This window comes from Scomber scombrus, chromosome 23, assembly GCF_963691925.1.
Source record: "Scomber scombrus chromosome 23, fScoSco1.1, whole genome shotgun sequence".
NCBI lineage: Eukaryota > Metazoa > Chordata > Actinopteri > Scombriformes > Scombridae > Scomber > Scomber scombrus.
The window spans coordinates 6,694,510-6,722,345 of record NC_084992.1 but is presented as its reverse complement, the minus strand read 5'-3'; the positions used below and the strand labels follow the sequence as shown (position 1 = coordinate 6,722,345).

The following is a 27,836-nucleotide window of genomic DNA, read 5'->3' as shown; positions in this document are numbered from 1 at the left end:
GGAAGTATTTATTCGAGGCTGCAGAGATTGCCTGCTTGCAAACAGGTCGAAGCCAAGTTTGAGCAAGCAAAAGCTACAGGGACACACAACAGATAACGAAAGGTATGCAAGCAAAACCTCACTTATCACATAACGAAACGAAACGTCGGTTTTTAACGCGGCTGTTCTCGGTGTTTGTCAAACCGGGTGATCGTTTTGTTGTTGGGACCTGCTGAAGGCTAACCTTCATATTGGTTACACTAGGTTTTTTGTATTTATTATTATTTAAGGCCTTTAAATTTAAAAAAAACTGGACAACGTATTGAATGTGTATATTATGTGGTTTAAAGGTTGGTTATAATGTCAAACATACTGTAATTGTCCAGATCTGGAAACAGAAACTTATGGGTCACCTCAAAGGAAAGACTGACCATGGCTCTTGTTGGAAAGAAAACACTCATAGAGTTAAGCATGTAGGCCTATTTGCTTGATGTCAGCGCCTCTGATGTATACAAATCAGCCAGTGACCATATCAGAGGCTCCACACAGACCACAAAAATCCCCAAAACCTCACAGCATGATAAGTACACAAATGTATGAGCAGTAAATCAAAGGTAGAGCACACCAGGCTGCCCTTATCAACAGTGGATGAGGACGATTTTCTTAGTACTATTAAAACATTGAGTATGAGGGACACACATCAACAAACCAGCCTACAACTTGGTATCAACAGGATTTTATTGATACTAGTCCCCATAATTTGGTGCAAAAAATAAAACAAACATAAATGCTTAAACCCTATGCCAACTATGTCTATTAGTGAATAACTGAAGACTTATTTTTAGTCTGATAGTTATGGCTTGGACCGGGTATCGGTATCGGCTGAAATAAAGCAATCGATCCTTTTTGTACCCAGATCTAGAAAATATGGCTATTTGTACGGACTTGCTCACAGCCGATCAATGCAAGCATTCTTTAGTTTAATGCGACATGTGATTGGCCCACTGTGAACACCTCTAGAAATGCATTTGTGTAAAAAATAAAATCATTTAGGTGTAGAGGAGTGGTGGCATTTGATGAAATATATATGTTACTAAAATATTGAAGTCACTACTGTTGTCGACTTACATCAGTGGAGAAAGTGCACAGTCAGTCCAAGATGTCTTACACTGAAAAGATTTATTGAGACTTGATCAAGGAGAATAAAATCAGTACATACTCTGTCCTAATGCTCCCTTCAATCCTGGAGTTTTGGTCCTCCGGGGATAGTCTTATAGTAAACCACACGGATAATGCCATAAGTGAACCATGTTCAAACATGGGCAGATTCAACACACTTACAGTGTATAATTTAGTCTACTGGTCTACAACTCAGGACGAAAGGGTGTAAGAATGTACACTGAGAACGCAGCTCAGCACCGTTGTCCTCCTTTCCTCAGGGTCTACAATGAATCCAACCTCTGACTACCTCTAGTAAGAGACAGGCAAAAGCATCTCTGACCTTGGCTGCTATATCAACACTATCAGGGCGCCTCCTGTTTTCCCCAAAAGGAGGCCTTAATTTAACCTAGTGTAAGTTATGGAAAATTATCAAACAATGACATAATTTCTACTGCTGTGAAACTGTAAATAGTGGAGCTGCAAGCTCCCTCTTATTAGAAGTGGGGAAGCTTTTGCTGAAAGTAGCAAACTAAACTACTAGCCACCCATAAAAACTGAACATATCAATGCTATTTAACACTTAAAAGAATATAGTGATTATTAAGTATTTTAAAAAAAAAACAAAACAAAACACACTCATTATATTCTTGTTAAATTTAGGCAGCGAAAATAGTGTAAGGGTTAGCAGTGGTGGTGAGACAATGAAACACAATCCAGGAAGCGGTGTTGGCCGCAGCTCTTTGTTGGCCGCAAAACTGTGGTGGGGCATTTCTGACTTTTTTTCTTTCTCTTTTGTTACCTTACCACTTGGAGTAACTCTTACATTAGTAAATTACTGTCAGTGTGGTCGTAGTCATGTTGACCTTGGATTCATCACCTAAAAAATTATCACTCTGTGCACCTGTGTTTCCAGTATCCTGTGTGTGTGCATGTATGTTCCTTTTTTTGGGGGGGGGGGGGTTTTCTCAATGAAAGGCAACACTCAAAAGGTTCCCTTGTTAATTTTTGTGACTTTTCTCTTTGCTCTGCTGTTCAAAATGATTGAACTTTTACTGCCACATACAACATTTTAAGTCATGAGGATCCTCAATCCTGATGATGATTCTATCTGTATGCCATCTTGTTACATTACCTAACCTTACCCAATAAATTATGGTCTAGAGTCTTTTGGTTGATATGTGGTCTGGTTGCTATGACCTGCTGTGTGGCCAGGTCTGAAATCAAATGTGTTTTACAATTGTTCCGAATAGCCACACTCGAAGGCGGAGTGAAAAGCTGACCATCATAGAGACGTGGGCGTTGGTATTGTTTAAATTGTGGGGATAGTAATGCCTATTTTCCAACTTTCTCTCCTGGAAGACATTCATGGTGTTAAAATCAGTTGTTGTCTTAAAAGGTGACAGAATTAGCTTTGCTAAGAGAAAAAAAAAGGAGAGTAAAGTTAAAAACCCTGGTTCCTCTCTCACCACCACACAGCTGAGTAGTCATTGTGTGAAGTGGATGTCAAAGTCCTCGATGTCTTCTGATTCTTGTTGAGGAAGATTAAGACATGTTAGCGTGTTAGCTTGCTCAGGGGTCAGTGAGCACAGCCTGGTGACAGTTAGTCCAGCAGCTGAAAACAGCCGTTCTGAGGGGACCGAAGTAGCTGGGACGCAGAGGCATTGACGCACTAACTTGGCCAGCGTGAGGAACCTGGTCATCTTTTTTTTTTATCTGAAAAGGTCCCACGCCAAACTTTACCTTGACCTCGTTATGTTTACGCTTGATATCTGCGGCGGCATGAAGGTAGCTGAACCATTTTCTCTGTGAAATATCGCCCCCTCTTTGGTAAGACATCTCATTGCTGTCACTTAGGGAAATTCATTACATTGCTTCAAGACTCACACTACGCAACACAACCTCCATTTGATACCAGCATTTGATCGATACAAATTTCACATGAACGACAACATTTGTAATGATTCATCATGCCCATCCCTATTCAGTATGGTCAAATGTCACATCCTGAAATTGAAATCATAGTTGTGATATGTTAAATGTGCTTTGTCTGTCTTCTGGTTCCAGCCTTAAAAGGGGAACAGTTAGAAATAAGTGAGGTCACAAGACCAATGTAGTTTGCTCCTCATCTTTGCTCGAATCTGGCAGTATGTCCCACCAAACTGCTGGTTGTTAAGTTGGATTATGGATAATGTAAGGGCCATGTTCTGATAATGTAATGTAGGAATACAATGCTAAATTGGTGGAGTACTCTCGACTGTTTCTACCAGAGATGAGCCAGATAAGGACATAAATTCGTTTTTTTCTGTTCTTGATGTTTGTTAACTGTTCTCTTTGTTTTATCTGTGCTTTGTTGTTTTTGCTTCCTCTGTTCCTTCTTGCTAGTGAAGACCAGGGGCCATCTGCATAAAACTCTATGTAGATTTCCGTCCTACTTCCAGAACAGCTTTCATTACTTACAGCTTTGCAGCTATTCTGTCCATATCACATAGACCTGTAGACCATTGTTAGCAGTGACATCTGCCGACAAATGTTATCAGAAATATAAACTCATATGTACAGTACCAGTCTATAATTTGGACACACTTTCTCATTAAAGCAAATGGGAAAGCTTTGGGAAACTTTTGACTGGTATTGTATATCGTTCATATGTAGGTACAAGTTACAAAAGATAACTAAGGATGAAATAAAAAAAAATATTAACAGCTAAATAAAATGTTGACTGACATAAGGGATAAAATTAATCACACAAAAGTAATTAATCAGTGATACCTTAATAATGTGCCTTGGATTTGCATTTCACAAATATCTGTAAAACGGGAAAAAATAAATCAGCCGAAACAATGTTTTACTAAAATATTCCTCATCTCATATTTCATCTTGAACTCATGTCATCACCCTCAGATAGCTTGTACGTATGGTTTAAAAAATGCAAGAGGTGTGCACATTGTGTTTTTATAAATACCAGTTTATGTAATGTAAATGGTGTATACATGGTTTTTTGTGCGTACTTATTGTTTATGCATGTGGCCCCTGGCAGTAAAATTGGCTGAATGAGTGTGTATCCCACAGGAGTGTACAACTCAAGACAAGATCTTCCAGATGATGACTTGTACCCATCCAAGTTGCAGAGGTCCTGTCCCAGTCAGTAACACCTTCTTTTGTTTTTTTTAACCTTTTCAGCTTTGCGTTGCAATTGGAGCGTTGTGCCCCCTCTCCTGCTACAGGGCCCCTAAGGAGCCCCCTTATTGGAGGGCTCCCTGGGAGCTCGCTCCTGATTGGCCAGCAGGCTGCTTCCTTGCAACTGGCTCAACTCAAAGCCCAGCTTGCACTCACGCAGATAAACCACGCCTTCTCTGTTGGTGGCCGAGCTGCTACCTTGACAACCAACTCCAACATATCTACTCCCTACATACGCACTGCACCCCCGTCCCCTACTGCTGCGGCCATTAATCTCCTCAACCTTCTGAAGATTGCGAACACCATGTCTCATCCCCTGTATAACCCCTATGCTTCTGGGAACCAAAGATCCACCCAGGGGCAATATGGACTCCCCGGTGTACAGGCAGAGAGAGACCCTCTAAGGGCATCCCCTCACATGGGGCCCGGCCCCAGCTCTTCTGGAGCTTCTTCTGGGACTTTCGCCAACTCTGGGCGCCAACTGGGTCACCAGTCAATGAACTACAGGCCTGAACGTGGTAGGCCCACAATCGATGAGAAAATAGAGAAGTCCATCGACATGCAGATTAGCAGAGCCAGAGAGGAGGTGAGGCTTCTCAGCACACCAATGCATCAGCCTACAGGTCAGGGCACTTACTTCACCTCTCAAAGGAATGAGTTGCTCTCCTCAGGCACAGGGGCGACCTCCTACTCCATGTCTTCAACCTCTGCCTCTCTCGGACATTTGGCTAGACATTCAAAAGCTGAAAGTGGCAGTGGTTCTTTGGACGTGTCAGACTACAAGAGACCCACTGCTGATGACCCCTCTAAATTTTATTCATCATCCGCTTCTTCATCCAGCTATGCAGATAGTGGGGACTGTAGGTTTAATACCTCCAGTGGAAGAGAATGTGATGTGTCCATTCCAGGTTTAGGAGACTATGACTACCCAGTGCAAGACAAACCTGCAGCCTCTACAGAGTCCAGTCGTCCCAAATACACCTCAGAATCAGCTGCCAACATCCTTCTGCACTTAGGACTTGAAAAAGAGGACTTGGAACATCTGATTGCCTACCCTGAAGACCAGACGACACCTGCTAACCTGCCATTTATTTTGCGCCAACTCCGCATCCAGAAAGCCAAGAGGTCTGCAGTTCAGTCAAAACCATACCCTGAACCCCCAGCCACCAGAGGCATAAGTGGAATGGACAGTTTTAGTAGTTCTGGAGGGGCAGGAATACGCCAGGAGGAGACATCATCTTCTATTCTCCAGCCAAGTAAAGTGTTTGACTATGGACATAGAGGCAAATATGCTGGTGGAGTTGGAGATGAGATTGGAAGGACCGGTGGTAGTAGACCTAATAGTGGTGGGATGAAGGACACTTTTCAAAGTGGCAGCCACAGCTGGGACCCACTGCAAAAAAATACAGTAGCAGGAAGAAGCAGTACCTTGGGTTCTTCCCATGATCAGGCGAGTTCTCTTACCAGTCTGAGCTCTTCATACAGTTCAATACTAAGCTCTGTGGCCACCTCAAGCAATGACCCAAGCAAACGATTGCAGACCCAACAAAACCAGACTCCTAAAGAAACCCTCAGCTCTTTCTCTCTCCCGAAGAAAGATACTGACATCAGAATTTTCAAAACTGAAGCCTCCAAACCTATTCCTTTGAAAGAACCAGAGGTCAACCAACACCCTAAGCCAAAAACTCAAACATCCTGCAATCTGCTCCGCGGTGTGCATCCCAGCCGACCTGGCCTTGTAGTCATTGGCACTAAGGATCAGCGTAAAACTCAAGTACAAGGTTCAGCGGCTGCTGAACAGATAAAAAAGCAGCAGCAGTTACAGTCAATGCAGCAGCGACAGCAGGCACAGACTCAGCAGCAACAGCAGACACTGAAGCAGCAGGCACAGAAACAACAGGCGCAGACACAGCAGCAACAGACAGCGCTGAAACCAGCAATATCACATTCACAGATGGGGCAGACAGTGTGGCCAACAGTTCTGTCCGCAGCAAAACCAGTTCCAACAGTTCCCCTTGCTTCTCATATCCCCAGCATCACTGATGTCGTGAGGCGTCCATTGTTTAACCCCAGTGATCACCATCGAACCGTTATGGTTCCTCCTGGGCCAACGCAGCCAATGCCAATGAACTTTGTTCATACAACGCTGCCACCCACCAACTCACAGCCTCCAGCAAAGGTGACAGTTTCCAAGGCTTTGCCAACGCCAGCCATGATGCATGACTACGCAGCAGCCTCACCCAGAATCTTTCCACATACCTGTGTTCTCTGTAACAAAGAATGTACTCATATGAAGGTGAGTGACAGATTGCACTCTGTTCTTTCTCTGTATAGGAATTTTTGGAATGTTTATTTCAATGTTAAAAAAAGAGCATTTGTTTATTGGAAATGTTCAAGGGTTTTGATCTTGAATAAGTTTAAGGCCAATACTTTCAAGCCTCTTTTAAAGGGCTTAACATTGTCTTATAATTTTGATAGGTCATTGCATGACATGGAGGCATTCTGTGTAATTGCAAACGATGTGTTGTTATGTGTTATTCAGTTGTACAGTTTAAAATTTACATTTCATTTAAATAACTTGGAATGTTTGTTAGATCACTATTGTCTGTTTTGAACAATTGTGGAATGGATATTTCCAGCCTCACTTGGAGTGATGTTTGTTAGATAATTTGATGTAAAATGATGAGAAGTGGTCAACATCAAGGATTCACCTTTGGAAAGTGGAACCAAGAGCTTAGAAGACATGCCGATGATGAAGTTCCTACAAAACTGAAAACTGATACATCAGAAGCCGACTTAAAAAAAATTCTCCCTGTTTTTAAAATTCTGTCCCCCATTGTATATGCAGTTTTGACTTTTTGAACATCTGCTAGTCAATGTATCAGTCTTAAAAATCACATTTTAAGAAAGAAAAAAACATGCATATATATAATTGCAATGAGATATGAGAAGCTAAGCTAACAGTAGTAGATGACTTTTAGTAATGGTGGCATTATGGAACCATGCTCTCACTTTATGAAATATTTGTTGTGTCCCAAAATGGTCCAATTGGTGAATTGGGCATTGAGCATACACAGTCAACCTGAGGTCCACCACCATCATATTTTATGAACCATATCATTTGTAGAAACATTTTCTTTTGACATCAAAGATTCCCTAATTTTGCCACTAAAAAAAGTCATACTTCTTCCTTCACCCAGTGTCTTTCTCCAGATGTAATTTTCCTCAGCTTGTCTGTTTTTGTTCATACTTGATGATGACCCCTATCAAAAGGACCTTCACATAACCTCATGCAACTCTATGACACCACAGAAGACACCGACTGAAGAACCAGCCACCGCAGTGTCAAGACCCCAAGAAGAAGTTTTTATTTTGTTTTTTGTTGTGACTGGTGCTGTGACTCCTTTGTTTGTTATGTTTAATGTTAAACATTTGTGAGCCTTTAACTCTGGCTTATAAACCAGCTAGAGTTAGAGGAAAAAAATGTCCAAGTTGTAAAGATTGCTTTCCAATTATTCTTTTGTCTATATACAGTTACTCTCAACACCTTTTTATGAAAGGCAAATATTTTGTCTTTGTGGACCTGCTGTTCAGCATCAACATTATTTCATACATACACCATACAACAGTGGACAATGGAATTGGGTACTCATTGACCTAAAAGACAATGAGGGACTTTAAACTCTTTCTAAAGGCTTCTGTAATGTCTTTTAATAAAAACTATATGTAGTCAGATGATCACAAAAATGGCAGTTGCGATAATGAAGCTCATCACATGTTGAGGTCTATCTAAATGCTGTCTGTTGTTTGGACTACTAGGATTGGATCTGTCACCAGAACACCAGCCTTCACCTTGAGAGCTGCAAACTCCTCCGCAGACAGTAAGTCTATGATGAGCTTTTGCTTTTGGTACAATCTCTCCATCTCTGTTATAGTGCTGCAGCCTTCATAGCTCCTTGCTAATGGATCCCAACCACTTTAAGGTCTTTAATTGGTAAAAAAAATGTTTCTTGAGGAACCTACATTCTTTGTAGGTGGCATTACTCTTGTGTTAATGCTTTTTTTACAATAGGATTATTCAATGTATCTTTTAGGTGTAGTTAGCTCAATAAACCTTCTAATTCCTCGATACCTTTCAACCTTGTTTTTGGTGTCTTCTTTGCTATGTTAAAAGGTATGTTTACATTTTTTATTATTCAGATACCCACAGTGGGATGCTGAGGTAGCTGTCGGGCCAAGGTAAGCTTCTCAGTATGTAGAGGTGTAGCAGCTACTTCAGCTGTGAACCAGTATCCTACTGATTTTGACGGACTTCATTCAGTCTTTCATTTAACTTTTGTTGTACCATGTTTTGTCCAGAGTTGTAAGCAAAGACATCAAGCCCTCCCCCTCAACCTCTGCACATACTACCAAGTATCGTCACCAGAAAACCAGGCATGGCGGCCGCTCCCGCTCCCACTCCCCGAGTCCACGGCGTAGCCATGGCTCAGATGGTAGAAGGGAGAAACACAGGAGCCGATCACGATCACCGCACAGCTCCAGATACGCTCACAGGTCTGTTGGACATAAATGACACAAGACTGTAACATCAGGTTCTGTTGAAAATAAATTCTGATATAAGATTGTGAAATGTTTCTACAGAATAGCAGAACATGGTTACACCTTGAGAAACCTACACTTGATGAGAAAGTTTTCTGAAAGTTTTAGTAGATTCATTGCATCATTGATCTATACTTCCTTCAGGTCCCAGTCTGATTCACACCATCGTTCTCGCTCCAGTTCCCCTGCCTCTTCATCCCACTGCCATCGCTCCCGTTCGAGAAGCCACGAGAGACGATCATCACCACGAAAAGGCTACGAAAGACGATCGCCACGGAGGAGTGATGAGAGACGATCATCACCAAGGAGAAGCCGTGAGAGACGATCGTCACCAACAAGAAGCCACAACAGGCGATTGTCACCAAGGAGGAGCCCGGAAAGACGGTCGTCACCACAGAGAAGTCATGAAAAACGATCGTCCCCCACAAGGACACATGAGAGAAGAACATCTAACATCACCCCTGACAGGTCATACACCCAACGAAAGAATTCAAGCGCAGCAGACAGACTGGCTAAGAACCTGTTGAAAACATCAGGTATGAGAAATTGGAAAAATGTTTAATACCAGGACTTAAGTAATGATTCTGTACATAAAATGTAAATGGCAATACCATGTTATGATGTTATATAATGATTTTACATAAATGGTAACCCTACTTTTCTCTCTGGCTAGGTGTCCAGTCCTTGTCAAACCAGTCTGATCTTGAGGCTATGGTTAAAAGTCTGGCTCCTGCCTTAATGGCTGAGCTGAAAAAGATGAATTCCTCCCCCTCTACTCCCAAAGGAGGAAAACGCTCCTCACCTCCACCCTCTACAAGCGGAAAGAAATCATCCTCTGCTGCCTCTTCTTCATCCTCCTGTTCTATAGCAAAGAAGGAGGTGACTAAAGCGAAAGTCAGCCTGCTGAAGAGTGAGAGTAGTTCCTCTGCAAAGGTAGGTGTTTAGTTTCAGTTTTAAGTTTATTGTGACCAGTTCTTCATGTGGTTAAAGTTGCTCTCTCTCTGTCTTTTTATTTAGGCTGGTAAATCCTATCCTCCAGCTACGGTGATACTAGAGAACGTTCATAGTTCCATCTCTCACGATGAGGTAGTCACTCATATGGAGCGCTTTGGAAAAACAAAAATGGTTTCACTGTATCGTAAAGTGCAGGAGGTATGTGCATTTCAAGAGAAAATACTGTGTGTGTCTGTTTCTGCTAGCCAATCATATTTTTTTATGTGCCTTTTTTAATAATGCAAAATATAATAATTTTATCTTAGTCCCCCTTAATAAATTAATAAATAATTTGTATTTTGCTATTTGTTGTGAGACTTTTCTTAAAAGAGTGTCTGTAGGATGAACATTAACGTCATTAGTGTCAATCTAACCCCAAAACCATCCCTTATAGGCATGTGTGTGTTTTGAGAAAGAGGAAGATGCTAAGAAATTGAAGAGCACAAAGAATCTCACCATAAAAGGAATTCAAGTCTATGTTTTCAAACAGAAGGTACTAAATATCTCCTCTCTTCCTGACATGTGAATATATTAAAACTTGACTGCTGTAGTTCAGTATGTTAATATTTAGATTAAAATGTGTTTACTGTTTGCAGGTGACTGTTTCTAAGGAGCAAATGAAGCCTCTTCAGAGGTGAGATATTTATTTTTTGAGCAGGGCTGTAGATGGTTTGAGCATGCACATTTTTATTGCCTATTTTAAGTTTTTTATTTTATTTCATTCAGATCCTGTTGTATTGTCTTTTTATTATTTATGTATTTAATTATGTATTTATTAATTGATTGATTCTTTACAGAAAACCTACCACACCCAGTGTCTCCACACCTCAAACCACTAAATCCACCACTAGCACCACCAGAAAAGCACTCCTTCCTACATCTAAGAGGCCTCCACTTACAGTGCCTAATAAGAAGATTGCTGCCAAAGGTCAGGCAACTGTCACTAAAGCAAAAGTCTTGGTTTCCAAGGCAAAAAATGTCTCAGCAAAGAAGATTGCCAAAAAAGTAAAAAAAGGCAAGGTAGCTGCAAAGGGAGCTGTGACAAAAGTTTTGGTAAAACAAAAGCCTGTGGTTCCAAAAAATCCATCTGCTGGTGCATCTGAAAAATCTGAAATCACTGTTAAAGAAACAATGGTGGTGCCAAAAGAAACAGCCGAGGTTGACAAATCAGCAAATACATCTGTTGCTAAATCAAGTAAAGGCACCAAAATGGTCACCGAAGAAAAGGTCTCTGCTTCCAGGGCGGAAACAGCCTCATCTATGCAGAAACCCAAAACTCCACCAGGCAAATTGACTGCTGCAGGAGCCATGACCAATGAAAAGGAAGAAGGAATGGCTACAAAGCCCCAAAGTATACCATCCAAATGTACAGCATCAGAAAATCACCATGAAGTACAGACTTCTAAGCTGGAAGATTCTGATACCAGAATTCAACTATCTGTGAAACCTGCAGCAGATGTTGTTCAAACAGTATATATGACAGTTTCTGAACCTAAGCAACAAGCAGAACTTTCCAAAGGTGATGTTGAAGCAAAAGAGGTTAAAGACACTGAACCTATGGAGCGTGGTGTTAAAGACGCTGAACCAATGGAGCTTGGGCAAACAGGAGTGAAAGTGGCCGAGCCCATGGAAATTGAGGGCAACAGTGAAAAACCAATGGCTACAGAGGCTGTACCTGAAATTCCAGCAGTCAAATCCAATGAGAGTCAACTACTAACCAGTACAGTTGAGACTCAGCCAGATGTTTCTCTACCAATACCTCCTCTAGATAATACTCCTAAATCATGTGGAGACACCAATACTCAGACCCCACAAACCACCATCAAAACGTTCCAGCAGAATACCTTGCCAGAACCAGAGTCCACTGGACAACAGCTTGAGACAAAAACGGACACTTCACACGTGGATAGGCAGGTGGCAGGAAGCCCACTTCAAGCTGCTGTGGAGACAATGTTAACAGATGGCGCCGTGGACACAAAAACAATGCAAAAAGGTATGTTGGATACAATTTAATGGAGGGTATGTCAAGTATGTTAAAATGTGGAAAACAATGTACTGTAGAAGGTATTTTGTTGTAAGTATTCAAGGTGGAAAGTAGCAGTTTTTTTAGATTTTTGTTACTGTCAAGAAATCCCATAATGGGCCTGGGGTAGCTGAGCCAAAAACTAAGCAGAGACTTAGCAGCTGTTCTCTATTTCAGAGCAGCTGAGATTGACACTAAAATCACAATATCAGGTTAATCTTAAAGGTTATTCCACCTTAAGTGAACCTGGTCAGGTTAGGCTAACCCATTTTTGCTAACATTGGGGCTAACCCCTTTCATTGCGAATTTGTTTAATTATCAGTTGGCGAACAAGACCCTGGAAGTTGGCTTTCATCTTGAGGAGTTGTAGTATTTATTCATTGAAAAATATCCCAAACTGAACACACATTGCACTGCTACTGTACGTTACATTAACAGCAATTATTGGAGTGTCAGAAGTCCAGACCAGGGCCAGACGTAGGGCTGGGCGATATGGGCAGAATCAAATATACAGTATTTTTGACCAAATGCCTTGATATCGATATTGTAGGGTTGACTATTGGCACTTTCACAAAATATTTACACAATGGGACTTTTGATAAATAATCATCAGTAATTAGTTCTGATACAGATCCCGTAGTGAATCCAACAGCTACTGATCATTTTTATTCATTTGGATCCTTTGAAAATCCTGTTACTGCAGAGAAGATAGAAATGAATGCCACTTCAGCCAAAGTTGCCTGCAGTACCTGGACTGAGGCGGTCACATCTGTCACAACTGCATCAACAGCTGCAGCGGCGAAAGAGCAGCAACCAACGTCGTCCACGCCTTATGCAGCTGCAGTCACAAATCTGACTGTTGGGGATATGGCTGAAAAGCACCTGCTTAAAAAAAGAATACGTAAATATATCAACGAAACAGAGTGTCATATCAATTAATTTACAATACGTGAAAATATCTTCATATGATCATAACATCTACTTTTCTTTTTCTTTCTTTTGCAGATTGCATCAGAGGAAAAAACTGCTTCTCACCACGTGTAGGTCTCTTAAAATCCCTTTGCATGAACTAAAATGTAGTCCTTAATTTTTTACTAAAGGCGTAAATAAAACTTGATGGTAGATCATATTTTAGAAAAGCTAATCTTGGCTTTAAAAGCTGCTCTCTGAAACACTTGGATCGGTCACTTTCTGGATATGGAAACCTGGAATAAATTAAACTAATTCTACATTTGTTCAAGACCAGCATCAATTATTCGGTCACTCAATTGGTCAATCAACTCAACAAAGATAATTCACAGTTTTTTGATAATCGATTAACAATTTTGCACATTTCAAGCAAAGATATTCCCTAGTTCTCGTATCTGGGTTGTGAGGATTTGTTTCTTTGTCTTATGTGATAGTAAACCAGATATATGAAGGTCTTGGACTGTTGGTGAAACAGAACCAACTTGAAGATGCCCCCTTTGCTGCAGTTCATTGTATTGCAGTATTTGGGGCTAATTGATATTGATATGTTAACTCTGCTTCATTATTGGTCCTTTCTTGTCCAGTTTTTCTCACTTTCAAAGAAGCAGTTGCTCATAACCAACCTGCCTAAATATCATGATGGCTGCTACACTGAGGCGGACCTCACCCAGGCGCTCTTGCCTTTCGGATTTCGTTATGATGAATCCACCATCCATGTCTTTCCTCAGGCGTGCATGGTAGGCACTTGGGTTAAAGATTGGCACCAGTTATGTTTATGAATCATATATTTCTGCTTCTGCTGTTAAGTCCTTAGTTATGAAACATTTAAATACATTTTTTTTATGCTAATACAGGAAATTATACTGGCAAAATAATTTGTACTGAAACTGTAAATGTTTGACAGATAGCACAGTAATGGGGCTTTTCCATTATACAGAGCCAGCACTACTCGGCTCGACTCGACACGGTTTGTTTTTGCTTTTCCATTAGGGATAGTACCTGGTACCTGCTGCTTTTTTGGTACCTGCTCTGGCGAGTTTCCAAGCAAGCTGAGCAGATACTAAAATTCGACGTCAACAGACTGCCGGCCACTGATTGATTAGAGAGTGTCGTCAATGGAAGACTCATGAGCACGACGTCCGACACAAGACTCAAACCTTTCATTTTTAAATACCAGCAACAGCGTTACAGCGATTCGGCTCTCTTCTCTTGCTTTGTGTGTGACAAAAAGCCACAGACCGAGCAGTGCACCATTGCCTCGACGTATAAAACAAAGTGACGGCAGTTTCGTGCAACCGTGCTATGACGACCCCACCCACGTTGAGGAGGTACTATGAAGTAATGGAAAACAACGTTTCTGGTACCAAAGTCGAGTCGAGTACAGCCGAGTAGTGCTAGAACTGTATAATGGCAAAGCCCCATAAGAGTAACCTACTACTGCCATCCAGTGGCAAGTCTTATGAATAGCATGACTAAATGTCTTTCTGGGTTTCCTTTCAGGCTTTTGTCACAATGCCATCACCAAAAAATGCACTGGATGTGATTGAAGCCACCAGATGGAAGCGTTTAATTTTCAAGAAAGTTCCAATTGATGTGAATGTCTTGGCCGAATCCATCCCAGGGACAAGGGTAACCACAAACCTAAACATTTTTATTTAGTTAATAGTTTATTTATTGTTGGACAAATAGGAATTAAACCAGGCGGGGAGTTCCAGTCCTCTGAAATGAGGCCAACGCGGAAGTAACTTAAAACTGCATTCTATCAAAAGGCCACCAGGGGGCGACCGTTTTGGTGTCAAAAGGATTTCCGTCTCTATACAAGTCAATGGAGAATTCACCAACTTCTCACTTGATTTCTAACCTCAGTAAACATTTTCAAAATGTGTTTATGGTCTCAATCGCTAGTTTAAAGCCTTCTTCAATGCAGTATGATGTTCATTTGTGAAATATTGGCCTCCCTGATTTTATATTTGACGATAAAGCAAGGTATGCATTAGGGCGTGGCTACGTCGTGATTGACAGGTGGATTGGTTCACAGGTTCAGGAGGGCGCCTCATGCCCCTCCTGATGCCCTTAAAAGTAGAATCCGTCTTTTTATTTTTCCCGGCATGCACCTGAAATTTTCAAGATGGCGCTGCTCAGATCCGATACTATTGGCCTCTGAGCAGCAGTCCACAAACCAATGGGTGACGTAACGGATGTTACGTCCATCGATTACCCCAACCTAAATAATATACATACATAAATATAAAAGAGGAAAACAAAGTTACACTGTTAAAAATAGAAACCAAAATTAAAATACAATATCACCAAAATTAAGTTTGTTTTCATGCACATGATGAGTAATGCATTCTTCTGGATGCTGATTTCTTACATGTTATGTCTTAAACGAACCCTGGTTTTCTTAATCATGGTTGGGACTTTCTAGTGCCTAAAGAACACATAACTGCTGATTGGCTTTTACATCTGAGCATATGTATGACTTAGAGGTCATTATACTTAGTGATTTAAAGCAGTCCCTGCCTGATTTCCCAGAGAAACTTGGTAACTTGTATAACATATAAACACTTATAGAAGAATGGAAATTGGAAGATAAAAAAAACAAGTGAATTTAAGACTGATTTTTACCCAGATTTTAATGTGAGTATGGTGTATTGGGAAAGTATTTTTGAATTTGACGTTCGGTTATCTGATGTTTCTGTTTCAGCTTGGGTTTTATAAATTAGTTATGAAGATGATGAATTCGGTAAGTAACGCACACACACATTTAATTACACATCATTCTTTAAATGAGATCTCCCATGTTTAATTTTTTTGTTAAATGTAATATATCTCAATTTTCATGCTAAATACAGACCTTCATATCTCTGTTTGAGTTTTATCTTGTCCAAAGTTCTTGTACTTGTTTTATACTGTTCTTTGAACTATAAATATATCAGTAATATGATTCTTTAGTTTTTCTAAATGTAGTAATTGCAACAAGGCATTGCTTTTAAGTGTGTCTGTGTCCTCTTGTTAAATTTTACTTTGTCAGCCTTCGGTTGATAACGGAGAGAGAACTATCTTCATCCTCAACATTTCACCATCTGAGGCCCGGAACCTCAGAGAAGCTTTGAAAAAAATAGATTTTGTCAAAAATTACCTGCTTCTACTCAACAAGGTATAACATTACACACACACACATAGTGCATATGTGTTAGTGACTTTATAAAAGCTATCCTGTTGAGGCTTGTCACGGGGAGTGCCTTAGCCAAGTTTGCAGTTGTTTCTGAACTGAAAAACAGAGTCAATTTTACCCATTAAGTGAATTTTTTCCTGTTTTTATCGCTTAAAGTGGACATCTAAACAAATTTACAGGTCTATATTTCAATTTGGGCTTTTACTAGAATATCTTAACATGATTTACAGTTTTAAAAAAACAGGGCACCCCTTGACTAATGTATTTTGGTGATTTAGTTAAATTGAGAATTTCATATGAGCGTAAAACACAACGCAGATATGGGAAAAAAAACTAGACATTTTCAGCAAACATTAAGGAATAGTTACTTTTTATGTCATGAAATAAACAAAAAAGAAATAGATACTGTGTTAGTCTTACCAAACCTGTGTGTGTGTGTGTTTGTTTTCCAGGTGTATGTAGAATTTGAGTCAAATGAAGATGCAGATCGGTTAGGAATTTGGTTCAGCCTCCTGAAAGAACCTCCTGGCTATGAAATCTACAGGCTGAAAGCACCACACGGTGGCTGTACATCAGTCCGTAAGTCCAAAAATTAATAAACTAAACTAATTGATGCAACAAGAAAATGAATAACAATAAGAAACATAAAGTAAGAAAGAGGAGAATTGACCTGTCAGCATAATCTATCTATAAATGACAGGAACGTCTGTCTGTCTGTTTGTCCAGTTGCGTGTTTGTCTATTATTTGCATATCTCTCGAACCGTTCATCCGATTGATTTCAAACGTGACAGGTGTCTTGCTACGGGCACGAGTAAGTGCAGTTTGACGTTGTTTGGATAAGAAATGTAAAAGCTATAGATAAATATATCGGTAAAAGAAGCACACATTTGCTGTTGCCGCTCTAGCCGCTGGCCACTCCCCCTCTCACACAGCACACTGAGCACAGCACAGGACCAGAGTTAGAGAGGGTATAAGACAGCGGAGCTTTGGCAGAGCTGTGAAATATACTTCAGACCCTCAAAAAAAATGTATGAAACTGAAAACACTTACTACTTTGTAGCAAAAACACACGCAAAAACAGATTCTGCATGGGCACTGCTCTAGACCCATAACATCTATGTAATAGATGAAAGAAAATACAATAAAAATTGATGATAAGAATGAATTAGACATAAAAATAGGACATCAATTGTCCTTCAGTGTACAGAAATAACTGTAAATTAGATATGATAATCAATGTTATGTAGGTTTTGGGAGCTTTTATACAATTTGTGTGTGGAGAAAGTACAGTTATCAAACCGGTATAATGATGATGATGATAATGATAAAAGTAATGTAACTTGTTGAATAAGATTATATAATAAAATGAATGATAAAAGATTTAAAAAATGCAACCTTTGTAAATGTAAGACACACTGACCATTGCTTGCTTTTTGTCCTGCAGGGCCAAGACTTATTGAGAAAGCTCTGCCGGACAGCAACAATGTTGTTGCCAGGGCAACTATCCCAACAACGATGGGTGACGTTCCCCAGGGTAGCATTTCACCATTTTGGGTCACTTTGAAAACGAGTCCCTTCCTGTTCCCTACCACATCTCCTTGGTTCACTATCCCCGGTAAGAAATCGTCATATTGACTTTAAGATAGAAATGAGATTTGACAGTTTGAAACCACCGAATTGAACATATGTTTATTATTTATCTCCTAGATTACCAGACAGTCAAAGTAATGGATGACTTTGAGGTAAGCTCATTTCTCCTAATGGCCACAAAAAATGTTCTTGCTTTTATTTTGGGGGTTTTATATTCACATTTGAAATGTTGTTAATCAAAAATAACATAACACAACCCTGTGTCCTGTAGAAGGCCAACCGTCTGGGTTACATATTCCCAACAATCATGTTGACTGGATTGCCAGAAGACTACTACGGACACGAGGACGTCGCCAAGCTGGTCTGGCCATATTTTACAAAGCGGAACCTTCACTCCCTTTACTACAACATCATAGTCCTCCCACTACAGAGGAGGGTAAGAACAACCGCTGCAGACTGTGACACTGTTAACCAAATGTAACTGTGTTATTTGAAATGAACTATGGCTTAATATCTGTGCTTCTTTTTCTCCCTTCCAGGCCTTTGTGTATTTCGAGCATTTGAAGGCGTGCAATGATTTTGTCCGAGACCAGATAAAAAATCCGGTTTCTGTCGGTGGCTACAGAGTCTTCGCTCACTTCCTCCAGGAAGACATGTATCCTGCATCCACAGAGGTATGGACATCAGGAAAGCACTTTAACAGGCTGGGTTGTGTTTTTTCAACATCTATGACAATCTATGCCTCTTTTCTCAGGAGGACATGTACCACACCATGATGAAACTGAACAACATTGTAAGTCAGAAATCTGTTAAACGTAGTGTCAGGTCTGAGTATGGGTCTTTGGATTCCTGGTCCTTAACAACAACTGTTTCTTGTTTCTTAGTGTGGTCCAGACCCAGAGTCTCTGGCGGAGCGGTTGCTGTGTGTGGAGACCTCTCGGACGACTCATGACGTCATTATAGCAGTTATGGAAGTGGTGGCATCGTGTGCTCCTATTGTCAGCTTCCTGCCGCTGGCCAACAGGGTACAAGACCACAGCATCTCCACGTTTCACATTTAACTACTGAGAGAAGTGTTTGGTGACATATTGGGGAAAATATTATATATGTTGGTGACAATAATACAAAATGTATTGTACACATGGCACATATGTTGCCATTACGACAGCAAGACTTTCCTCATGTTTGCCAGGCTGAGCTCACAAATCAATACTAGTGACTAAATAATACTTGAAATTCTTGAAAATGTTTGGGATGTGTTAGCAGTCCAATTGATAGGACAGAGCTGTCAATCAAAAATGTTAGGTTCAAGATGTTGCTTGATTATACTGTAACATTTAGAAGGGGTTCTTATGGCTTGGTGCTGTTCCCTTTGGGGAAGGACTGTACTTACAGAGTACCTTATACTATCATTTAATATTTTTGACCACTCAAAGCGCTTTTACACTACGTCGCATTCACCCATCATACACTGATGGGAGGGGCTACCACACAGGGTGCCAACCTGCTCACCAGAGGGAAACTAACCATTACTAACTACACATTCACACATTGTTGGCGCAGTAATGGGAGCAATCTGGGCCAAGGACACATCGACATGTGGACTGAAGGAGCCGGGAATCGAACCGCCAATCTTCCAATTGGTGGACTCTACCTCCTGAGCCACAGCTGCCCCCTTTCTGTTTGTTGCTTTTGTCTCATCACTTTCCTCCTCTCTCCCTCCTCTGTCTTTTTGGTCTTTGTTCATAACTTTTGTTTCTCCCTCAGATATGCATTGAGATGGCGAACTCCAATGGTGTAACGCAGGTGGTGGAGAAACAAAACACTTTCACAAGGACCTGTTCGATTCATCCAACAATTTGGTATGTGTGCTTCTTTAAAAATTGGGGGGTTAAATTAGTTATAAGTGTTTCCTACACAATACTATGTGTTTTTTTATTTTGTAATCCCTCATCTTCACATCTAAACTGACCAGCTTTTTTTCTCTCTACCCAGGAGTAAAGTTCAGCATTTTGAATCGTAAGTATATCACTTTGTAATTGATTCTTGTCAGGTTTAGAAAGGGATTTTTGGTGCCAAAATTAAAAAATATAATCATTTTGGTGACTGCTTTGACCCACACACTAACAGTCAACTGCAACTCTATATGATAGCCAGTGGTTAGCTGCGGGGTCCCAAATCACATTTAATTGGATAAATGTATATGCATGTCCCTCAGGTTCAAGACAAGTTATCAGAAATATTGTAAAGTTTTATATGAGGGGAAAAGAGACGTATATTGGTATATACAATATTTTGAATGATTCACAAAAGTTTCATTGGCAGCTAACAGCCCATTCCTGTTTTTCTTCTTAGTGTGAAGAGCCTAAAACAGCGTCTACAAAATTCCAGTGAGAACACAATAAACCTCAAAGTGGACCCACCCATTGTGAAATGTCAAACCCAACCTCCTTCTAAACTTATGAATGATGGATCTCAACTTTCTCTGACTATGAGTAGCCCTGCATCTGCTAAACTAGTAGACCCTGCTGGATCCATCGTTTCCTCATTGGTCTCAGAAGAATCAAGCACTACAACTGTAAGTGACATTGCAATGAAGGAAGAGGATAAGGAACCAGAAACTGAGATTGCAGTGGACTCCTCTGTTGGTCCTAAGTCAAATGAAGAAGTAGAGAAAACCGAAATAAAGGAGAAGGTGGGGTCACCAATGACGACAGTGTCTACCGATGATGTGAACCCTACCTCTGCAATTGACAGTGGAAAGCCGGACACCGCTACTTTCAGCCCTGCCCCCTCAACCAAAGAGGTCATGCCTTCAGAAGACGTTGCAGAACTTCCTCATATTAACGCAGACATTTTCAAGGTCCTGACAGCAGCAGTTCGGCAGCACAGACTCACACTGGAGAGCAGGTGGCAGAGCAAGGAGAAGGAGGTGAGGCTCTTTCAACATTTACATTTGGTCGATTGCGTATGGGTACAGTGCCAAGTTATAGAGTCAGTTTTGAAATGGCTCATTTCTCAAAATAATCATTTTCAGAAACTTAGATGTCAGTCCAGTAAATGTACTGCCTTTTTTCATTGTCAAGAAATCCCAAAGACCCACAAAACAATGAATTGATGGACTAGCATTGATTTTTTTCCAAATGCTTATATATCCTATTTCTTATCATATGTCTTATAGATTCTGCTTCCAGAAAAATCACTTGAGCACAAAATGTCTATTAATCCACAGCTGATTATAGTCAAACTAATGCATTTTTAAGTAATACTGGAATCATGGGTCATATGAGTTGTGGTTCTGAGAAGATAAACAGAAACATAAAAGAAACAGCCACATAAACAATATTCCACTTTAAGACATTTTTGAATGAATTGAATTGTTTAAAAGGGTTGCTTTGCATTATAGTATCATTGGGGAAATAGGCTACTGAATTTTGAAAGGCTGATGATTATAATAGTGCATGCGTCTTCCCATTTACTTAATCCAGAAAAAACTTTTATTTATGTATATATATATATTTGTTTTCCAAGCAGAGTCCAAGCAGAGGCAACACAAGTTCAAAGGATGAAGACACATCTGAAGAAAAGGTAAACATGTTCTTTATTAACCTATTATTCTGTCTTTGTCCCTTCAACAACCTTTCATCTAAACAGGGAATGAGATCCTCAACTATGATGATATGTTACTTAGAATTTTCCACGGACAATTATCTAGTCCTATTTCTTCATCAGTCCTTGTTAAAAGCATTTGATTGTATCTTGTTTATGAGATGACTCATTGTTTCAGAGGTTAATTTTGTTTGGTCTTCCATTCAGGGTCAAGATGATTTTACAGATGATCCAATTTCGTCAGATGCTAACCTGTTTGATGAGCTCGATTTCAACATGGATGACTTTGTCACTGTTGATGAAGTTGGTGATGACCTGAGAGAAACAAGCCCTGACCCACAAATCTCAGCCAAATCCGCCTCCACATCCAAACAGTCCTTTAGAGCAAAAAGTGAAAGACAACACTCTGATGTGTCATATACTGCCAAACGGACTTCAGCAAGGTCCTCAAAAGACTCTAAGAGCTCAGCCTATTCCTCATCCTCTTCATACTACTCATCCAGGTCAACTAGAGGCTCTTCAAAAAGCAGCCCGTCCTCAAGCTCTTCCTTTGCGTCACCAAAAAAGTTGAAGGGCTCATCTGAGCCCACCAAATCCCCTGCTAAACCCTCATCTTCTGCTAGTGTCACTAAGGCCTCTACCTCTTCTTCTTCACTGTCTGCTGAAACCCTCTCCTCCCCTGTTCAGAAAATACAACAGAGAAAGGCAAAATCGCCAGCAGCAGCATCAAGCACTACATCCCCGAGCACCAGGACCCGGACATCCTCGGCTGCACATGAAAGGGAAAAGATAACAGCAGCAGTGACTGTCGAGTTATCAAAAGAGAATTGTCTCGAACCACTTAGAGGAGAAACCAAAGCTGCAGACAGTGCAGTGGCAAAATCTGACCACAAAGTGTCAGCAGAGGGAACTCCTGCAAAATCTGATGAGTCAGAGATAAAAATAGAAACATCATCAGAGATGCATCCACCTCCACAGGGAAAAGGTTTAGACTTGACAAGCCAAGCCCAGAAAGGCTCACCTTTCATCGGGAAAGATCCTCAAAGTCTGGAAATTGATTTTAATGATGACACACTGAAAGACCTGAAGACAATTAAAGAGGGAGAGAAGGAAGGTTGTGTTGAAAAACATACAGAAGAAGAGGAGGAGGAGGAGGAGGAGGAGGATGAAAAGTACCAAATCCTCGATTCACTTGATGACCAAGCAGATGAACAAATGGATGATGGGGACCAAGATGGGAGCTGTAAAACCCAGCTAACTGGACCCAAGGGAGGCCAGACTTTACAAGAGGATAGCTATCAGGTCTTAGACAGTGTCAACAATGAAGAGAAAGCCTGCCCAGAGGAGTACAGTGAATTGGAAATGGACGATTCTTTCCAAGTGCTAGACAGTGTTACTGAAGACCAAGCAGCTACAGGTCAAGAGGACAGTCACCTGGTTGAAGATGACGATTCCACAGTAAAACAGCTATCTGAGGAAGATGTGATTCCAGTAGTCGACAAATCAGATGTTACATCTGCAGTTGAAAATGAGGCAAATAACGAAGGAAATGTCCAAGTGTTGGATACAGAGAACAAACAACCTCTAAAAGGCAGCGAAGATGGACTGAAGAGAAAAGACGAAGAGGTCAAAAGCAAAATGCTTTCAGCAGAATTCTCCAAAGTTTCCAAAGAAGATGAAAGTCCTGATGGCCAAATCATAAATAAAGACGATGACAACGAAGACACTTTCAAAGACCGTGACAGTGATGTTACTGAACATGAAACCTTTGAGATATTGGATTCAATTGATGATCAAATGGCAACAGACGATGACAGCCAAAAACTTAGCCCACACATTACCGATATACCTGAAACGTGTATGGACCAGATATCTAAAGAAGATGAGGAAGATGCATATCAGGTGATTGATTCTGTGGAAGATGAACCAACGACTATTGAGACGGAGTCAGAGATTGGCTACAAGGACAGAAGAACCAGAAAAGTGGAGACAACTCCTCGAAAAGATGAGAAACCAACAAGGAGTGGCCTCACAACCAGATCGTCCAAAAATGAAGAGAGGGACAAGTCACCAAAGAAACATGATAAGCCGGTTAGAAAGTATGAAACGAGAACCAGGAAGGACACCAATGCAGGAGTTTCTAAAAACGACAAAGACCTCAGAGAAACTCCTGAGGAGATAGTGTATGAGATTGTAGATTCAGTTGAAGATGAACCAATTCAAGTCACCAGCGCTCCTCCTTCTGGTAGAAGAAGGAGTGCAAGAGGAAAGAAAGAGGATAAACTGACACAGAATCTCACAGACAGGGATGGGGAGGTAACATATGAGATTTTAGACTCTGTGGAGGATGACACTGCCAAAGATGAACCGACCATCACAACAAGATCTACCAGAGGAAAAAGGGAAAGAACAACTAAGACAAATACTTTCAAAGAGGACACGCCAACAAGAAGGAGACACACTCCTGCCAGAGATTCACAGGAAAGAACACCAATGAAGGAAGAGAGAATGCCTCTAAAAGAGAATACAACAACAAAGAAAAGTGACACTGTCATGAAAGAGGTAAGTGAGGAAGAGACTACCTATGAAATTGTAGACTCTGTAGAGGATGAGGTTGTTAAGGATGATCCTGCCGCTACAAGAAGAAAAGGAAAAAGGGGAAGACCAAAGAAAGAGGTTAAAAGGGCATCATCAAAGAAGGCTGACAAAGATTCATCCGAAAAAGCGTCAGAAGAAGAGGCCACATACGAGATTCTGGATTCTGTTGAGGACGAGGCGGCTGACGATCAGCTCCCCTCAGACAAGTCTGAGAATGCAAGAAAGGAGACAATTGCAAACAACAGCAGCAAATCACCAAGAAATGAGGACGAGGAGGAAGAACCTATGTATCAGATATTAGATTCTTTGGAAGATGATCAAGTTCAAGAGGAGCTGACGACTATAGAGGAGCCCGATAAAGGGAGCAAGGAAAAAAGTGAGGTAGAAGATGAAACTTGCCCAAACAAGGAAAGAAAAACTGTAAAAGATGACATATCAACACATTCTACTGCTGCAGCAGAGGAGTCCGAAAAGGTGGTTGTCAAGGAAGCAACTCCATATCAGATAGTTGATGATTTAGGGAAGGTAAATGATAATCCATCTGCTGCAGAAGAGAAGTTGAAGCAGGAAAGTAAACCTAAAAAAAACAGATCTCCAACAAAGACCCAAAGAAATGGGGAAAAGTTGACTAATCAGAAATCACCCAAGAAATGTGACGCAACAGCTTCCGCCAGCGCTTTACTGAACCTGGACGAAGTAAGCGAGGAAGAAGAGGATTACCCCGATGACACAGCCGAGGAGGAAGATGTGAGGAAAAGGCAAGCAAAAGAGAAGCAGCTCGACGAAATCAGCGAGGAAGAGGAGGATTATCCCGATGACTCGGCTGAAGAGGAAGAAATGAGGAAAAGTCAAGCGGCCGCAAAAGAGAAGCAGCTTGCTAAGCAGCACAAAGAAAGGACGACCAGGGAAACGGAGGAGAGGGAGCGAAGGAGCCGGAGCAGCAGTACAGAAGGAGGAGGAGGCCCGAGGAGGACAAAGGAGAGGGGGAAGGAAAAGGAGGAGACGGTGAAGGTAGACGCCAAAGAGCTGGTAACTCTGGATGAGGTGGGAGCAGATGAGGCCTTAGAGGAAAGAGTACCAGAGAGCCAAGAGGGCGATGGAGAAATCACAGAGGCGGAGCTGCAGGCGTTGGTCACTCTGGATGAGATTGTACAGGAAGAGGAGGAGGGAAAGGCAGAGCAAAAGACAGCGGAGTCCCGTCCAGCCAACCAGGAAGACGAATCAGTGGACTCCTTAAACCCAGAGGTGAGATTTAAAACCTTTCCTGTCAACCTCAAACTTAGATACACAAGCAAACAGAAAAACTGACGCTAAATATGTCCTATCTGTCCTGTCAGACTTTGGTGACTTTAGATGAAGCCGGCGATGAGGACAAGAAGGCGGACGAAGAGAGAGCTGTGGAAGCCTCAAGATCTGCGAAACGCAAGCACGATGACGACACAGGTGTGTATTCTGTGTTTATAGAGGTGCTTTGTTTAATAAGTAAAAGTCTCATTCATTTTTCTTATAGTCAACGGCTTGGATTGATGTGAAACTCGCCAAGTTAAATCATCAGTACATAGTGGATTTTATTGGTGGGGTTCAAAGATACAAGACTGAACATAAAACCTTAGTCGACAACAGCTTCCAACATGCATTTCAGCAAAAAACATTTAATCAAAAGTTTAAAATTCTGTCTACTGTTAATTGTGGCTGTATTCTGTTTTTAGAGGAAAATGTGAACTTTGTAACAATGGACGAGGTGGGAGTGATTGAAGAGGAGGAGGAAAAGGAAGCGGTAACAACCAGGACAGGAAGCAGAACCAAGAAGAGAACCAGACAGTCTCCTGGTAACACACATACAAATCAACATACACACATCTTTGTATTTAATGAAACATTACATGTAATTTACAGTAATACTTTGCTACTTCCCTTTTATCACCTGTTTCATTTGTTTTGCCACAGTGAGAAAATCCACTAGAGGGAAAAAAGTGAGCGAGAAAGAGGAAGAAAAAGAAGAAGGAAAGGAACCGACTGGCACTGATGCTCCACCTACTGCTTCACTTGACGCCTCCTCAACATCAGACAAACCGCCTTCGACTGACAGCCAGGTGGAGATTCAGAAGACAGTTGTGGAAAAAGAGATCAAAGCTGCGTCTGCTGGGCCTGATCTGAAACTGGAGCCTCTTAAGAACCAGAACCTGGAAGGAGGTGAGGAGGAGGAGGAGAATGGAGGAAGGGTGAACAGAATGAAGGATTAAGGCCATGAACATTTCATTTTTAATTTTGAGCAATGAAAATGCTTCTTTCTGAAAGTTATCACCAACATTAAAATAGTACATTTTTTAAATCTCTTATGTTACTTTCCTGCTCTTCTCTAGTTGTGAGTAAAAGGAAGAGCGATCTCGACGGACCTGAAGCGAAGCGATCTCGTTCTCAGTCTCCTTGTGTCCCAGCTGACTTCAAACTGCCACTATTCAAACCAAACAACCCCCTCGGTAAGACACACACACAGCAGTTTTGTTTAATTATTTTCAATGACATTGTTTTGTTAAAAAAAAAAAAATTCCTGTTTCTCTCTTCAGGTCAGGAGTTTATGGTCCCTAAATCAGGGTATTACTGTAACCTCTGCTCTGTTTTCTACCTGAATGAGACGACGGCAAAGGACGTCCACTGCAGCAGCCAGAAACACTACGACAACCTGCAGGTATGCACACAATACTAACACATACGGGTCAATGAGGTTTTCCATGTAGTTCAGTCAAATTTAAAAGGGTTAAAATGTGAAATAAACGTATGAATAACTTGCACACATTCTTTCTTTGTGGACCCAGCATTAAATTTCTGCTTTTAATCCATTTTGAGAGAATATATTAGAGGATTATGGAAAAATGTGTAAGTGGTGTAACCATAAAAACTTTGTACCAAATAATTTAACATGCTTAAAAACACTAAATTCTCAATAAAACACCATATCAACTAGTTTGGCATGATCTTACATTATAACTTTTTATATTAAATAAAGGTAATAGAATACAATTGTTCTAAACATTAAATTTAATCTGGGGAATCATGTTAATCGGGAACCATTTTATGTGGTTACACCACTAAAATTTTCAGGAGAATCGGTCTTACTTTTTGTTTTAAAAAAAAAATGGTGCAAATGTGATTTCAAATGACATAAAACCAACAAAAATACTAAAAAAGATATTTTTGAATGGCTCATCTTGTCAACCCCTATTTGTCACTGATCCATATACAAACTAAATGCACAAAAACACACTTTGTTATCATAATACTGTGTTTTTCCTCTTTTTTCCCCCAGAAACATTATCAGAAGCTTCAAGTGAAACCATCAAGAACTTCGACACAAAGCTCTCACAGCTCCATGTCAGATTAATTCCAAACTACCGATTTTATTTTTTAAATTTATTTTTTAATTAAAAAAGGTGAAGCTGTACAAGTGAAGTGTCTGCAGCTTCATGAACCACCGTGGACTGATTTGTATATCATTACTGTCTGGAGCCTTTCTTTCATGTAAATGTTGTTAATATATGTATATTTTAGCATGAATCGCCCCACCGGGATTCAAACACGTTTTTGTGCCTTGCTCTGCCTTTAATTGCAAAGTTATATTGCATAAGTAAAAAGAGGGAAAAACTGGTGAACACTCACTTTTTAAACTTTAAACTCAATTTTCTTTATCACTAAATAATTACAATTCATTTCAAGCTTAGTTACTTGAAGTTTAGACAACATTAAGGAGCAGAATCTAAGCTTGCAATAGATTCGTTTCTTTGCTTTTATGGTACAAAACAGAAAGAGGGTGTTGTTCCTCCAGGTCAAATGGTTTCTGTTCTGACTATTATAATATTATTATTATTATTATTATTATTATTATTAATAAACTATTTGTGTAACCTCTTGAAGTAAAGATGTAAAAAGAGGAAGCAGTGTTACTGATGGGAAATGTCTTC

The 27,836-nt window shown here is 40.6% G+C and overlaps 1 protein-coding gene across 1 annotated transcript; it reads left to right on the top strand.

Annotated features, from left to right (window-relative positions):
- The first annotated feature begins 29 nt into the window (after nt 1-29).
- Nucleotides 30-27,693, top strand: LOC134006326 (uncharacterized). Its single transcript, XM_062445412.1, has 35 exons — nt 30-102; nt 4,321-6,613; nt 8,137-8,198; nt 8,518-8,556; nt 8,677-8,871; nt 9,061-9,452; nt 9,590-9,849; nt 9,934-10,068; nt 10,304-10,402; nt 10,506-10,543; nt 10,707-11,902; nt 12,636-12,833; nt 12,938-12,972; nt 13,486-13,638; nt 14,402-14,530; nt 15,609-15,647; nt 15,936-16,061; nt 16,532-16,658; nt 17,525-17,695; nt 17,788-17,822; nt 17,942-18,106; nt 18,210-18,344; nt 18,425-18,463; nt 18,555-18,695; nt 19,438-19,532; nt 19,666-19,689; nt 20,026-20,602; nt 21,202-21,258; nt 21,487-25,122; nt 25,215-25,320; nt 25,587-25,706; nt 25,825-26,070; nt 26,241-26,357; nt 26,445-26,566; nt 27,185-27,693. The coding sequence occupies exons 2-35, from the start codon at nt 4,622-4,624 to the stop codon at nt 27,257-27,259; spliced, it is 11,076 nt and encodes a 3,691-aa protein (XP_062301396.1). The 5' UTR covers nt 30-102; nt 4,321-4,621; the 3' UTR covers nt 27,260-27,693.
- The last annotated feature ends 143 nt before the right edge of the window (nt 27,694-27,836 follow it).

Coding starts and splice junctions, on each gene's coding strand:
- LOC134006326 (XM_062445412.1), top strand. CDS start 4,622: ATGTCTCATCCCCTGTATAACCCCTATGCTTCTGGGAACCAAAGATCC. Junction 6,614..8,136: donor AAGAATGTACTCATATGAAG/GTGAGTGACAGA, acceptor TTGGACTACTAG/GATTGGATCTGTCACCAGAA. Junction 25,707..25,824: donor GAGAACCAGACAGTCTCCTG/GTAACACACATA, acceptor GTTTTGCCACAG/TGAGAAAATCCACTAGAGGG.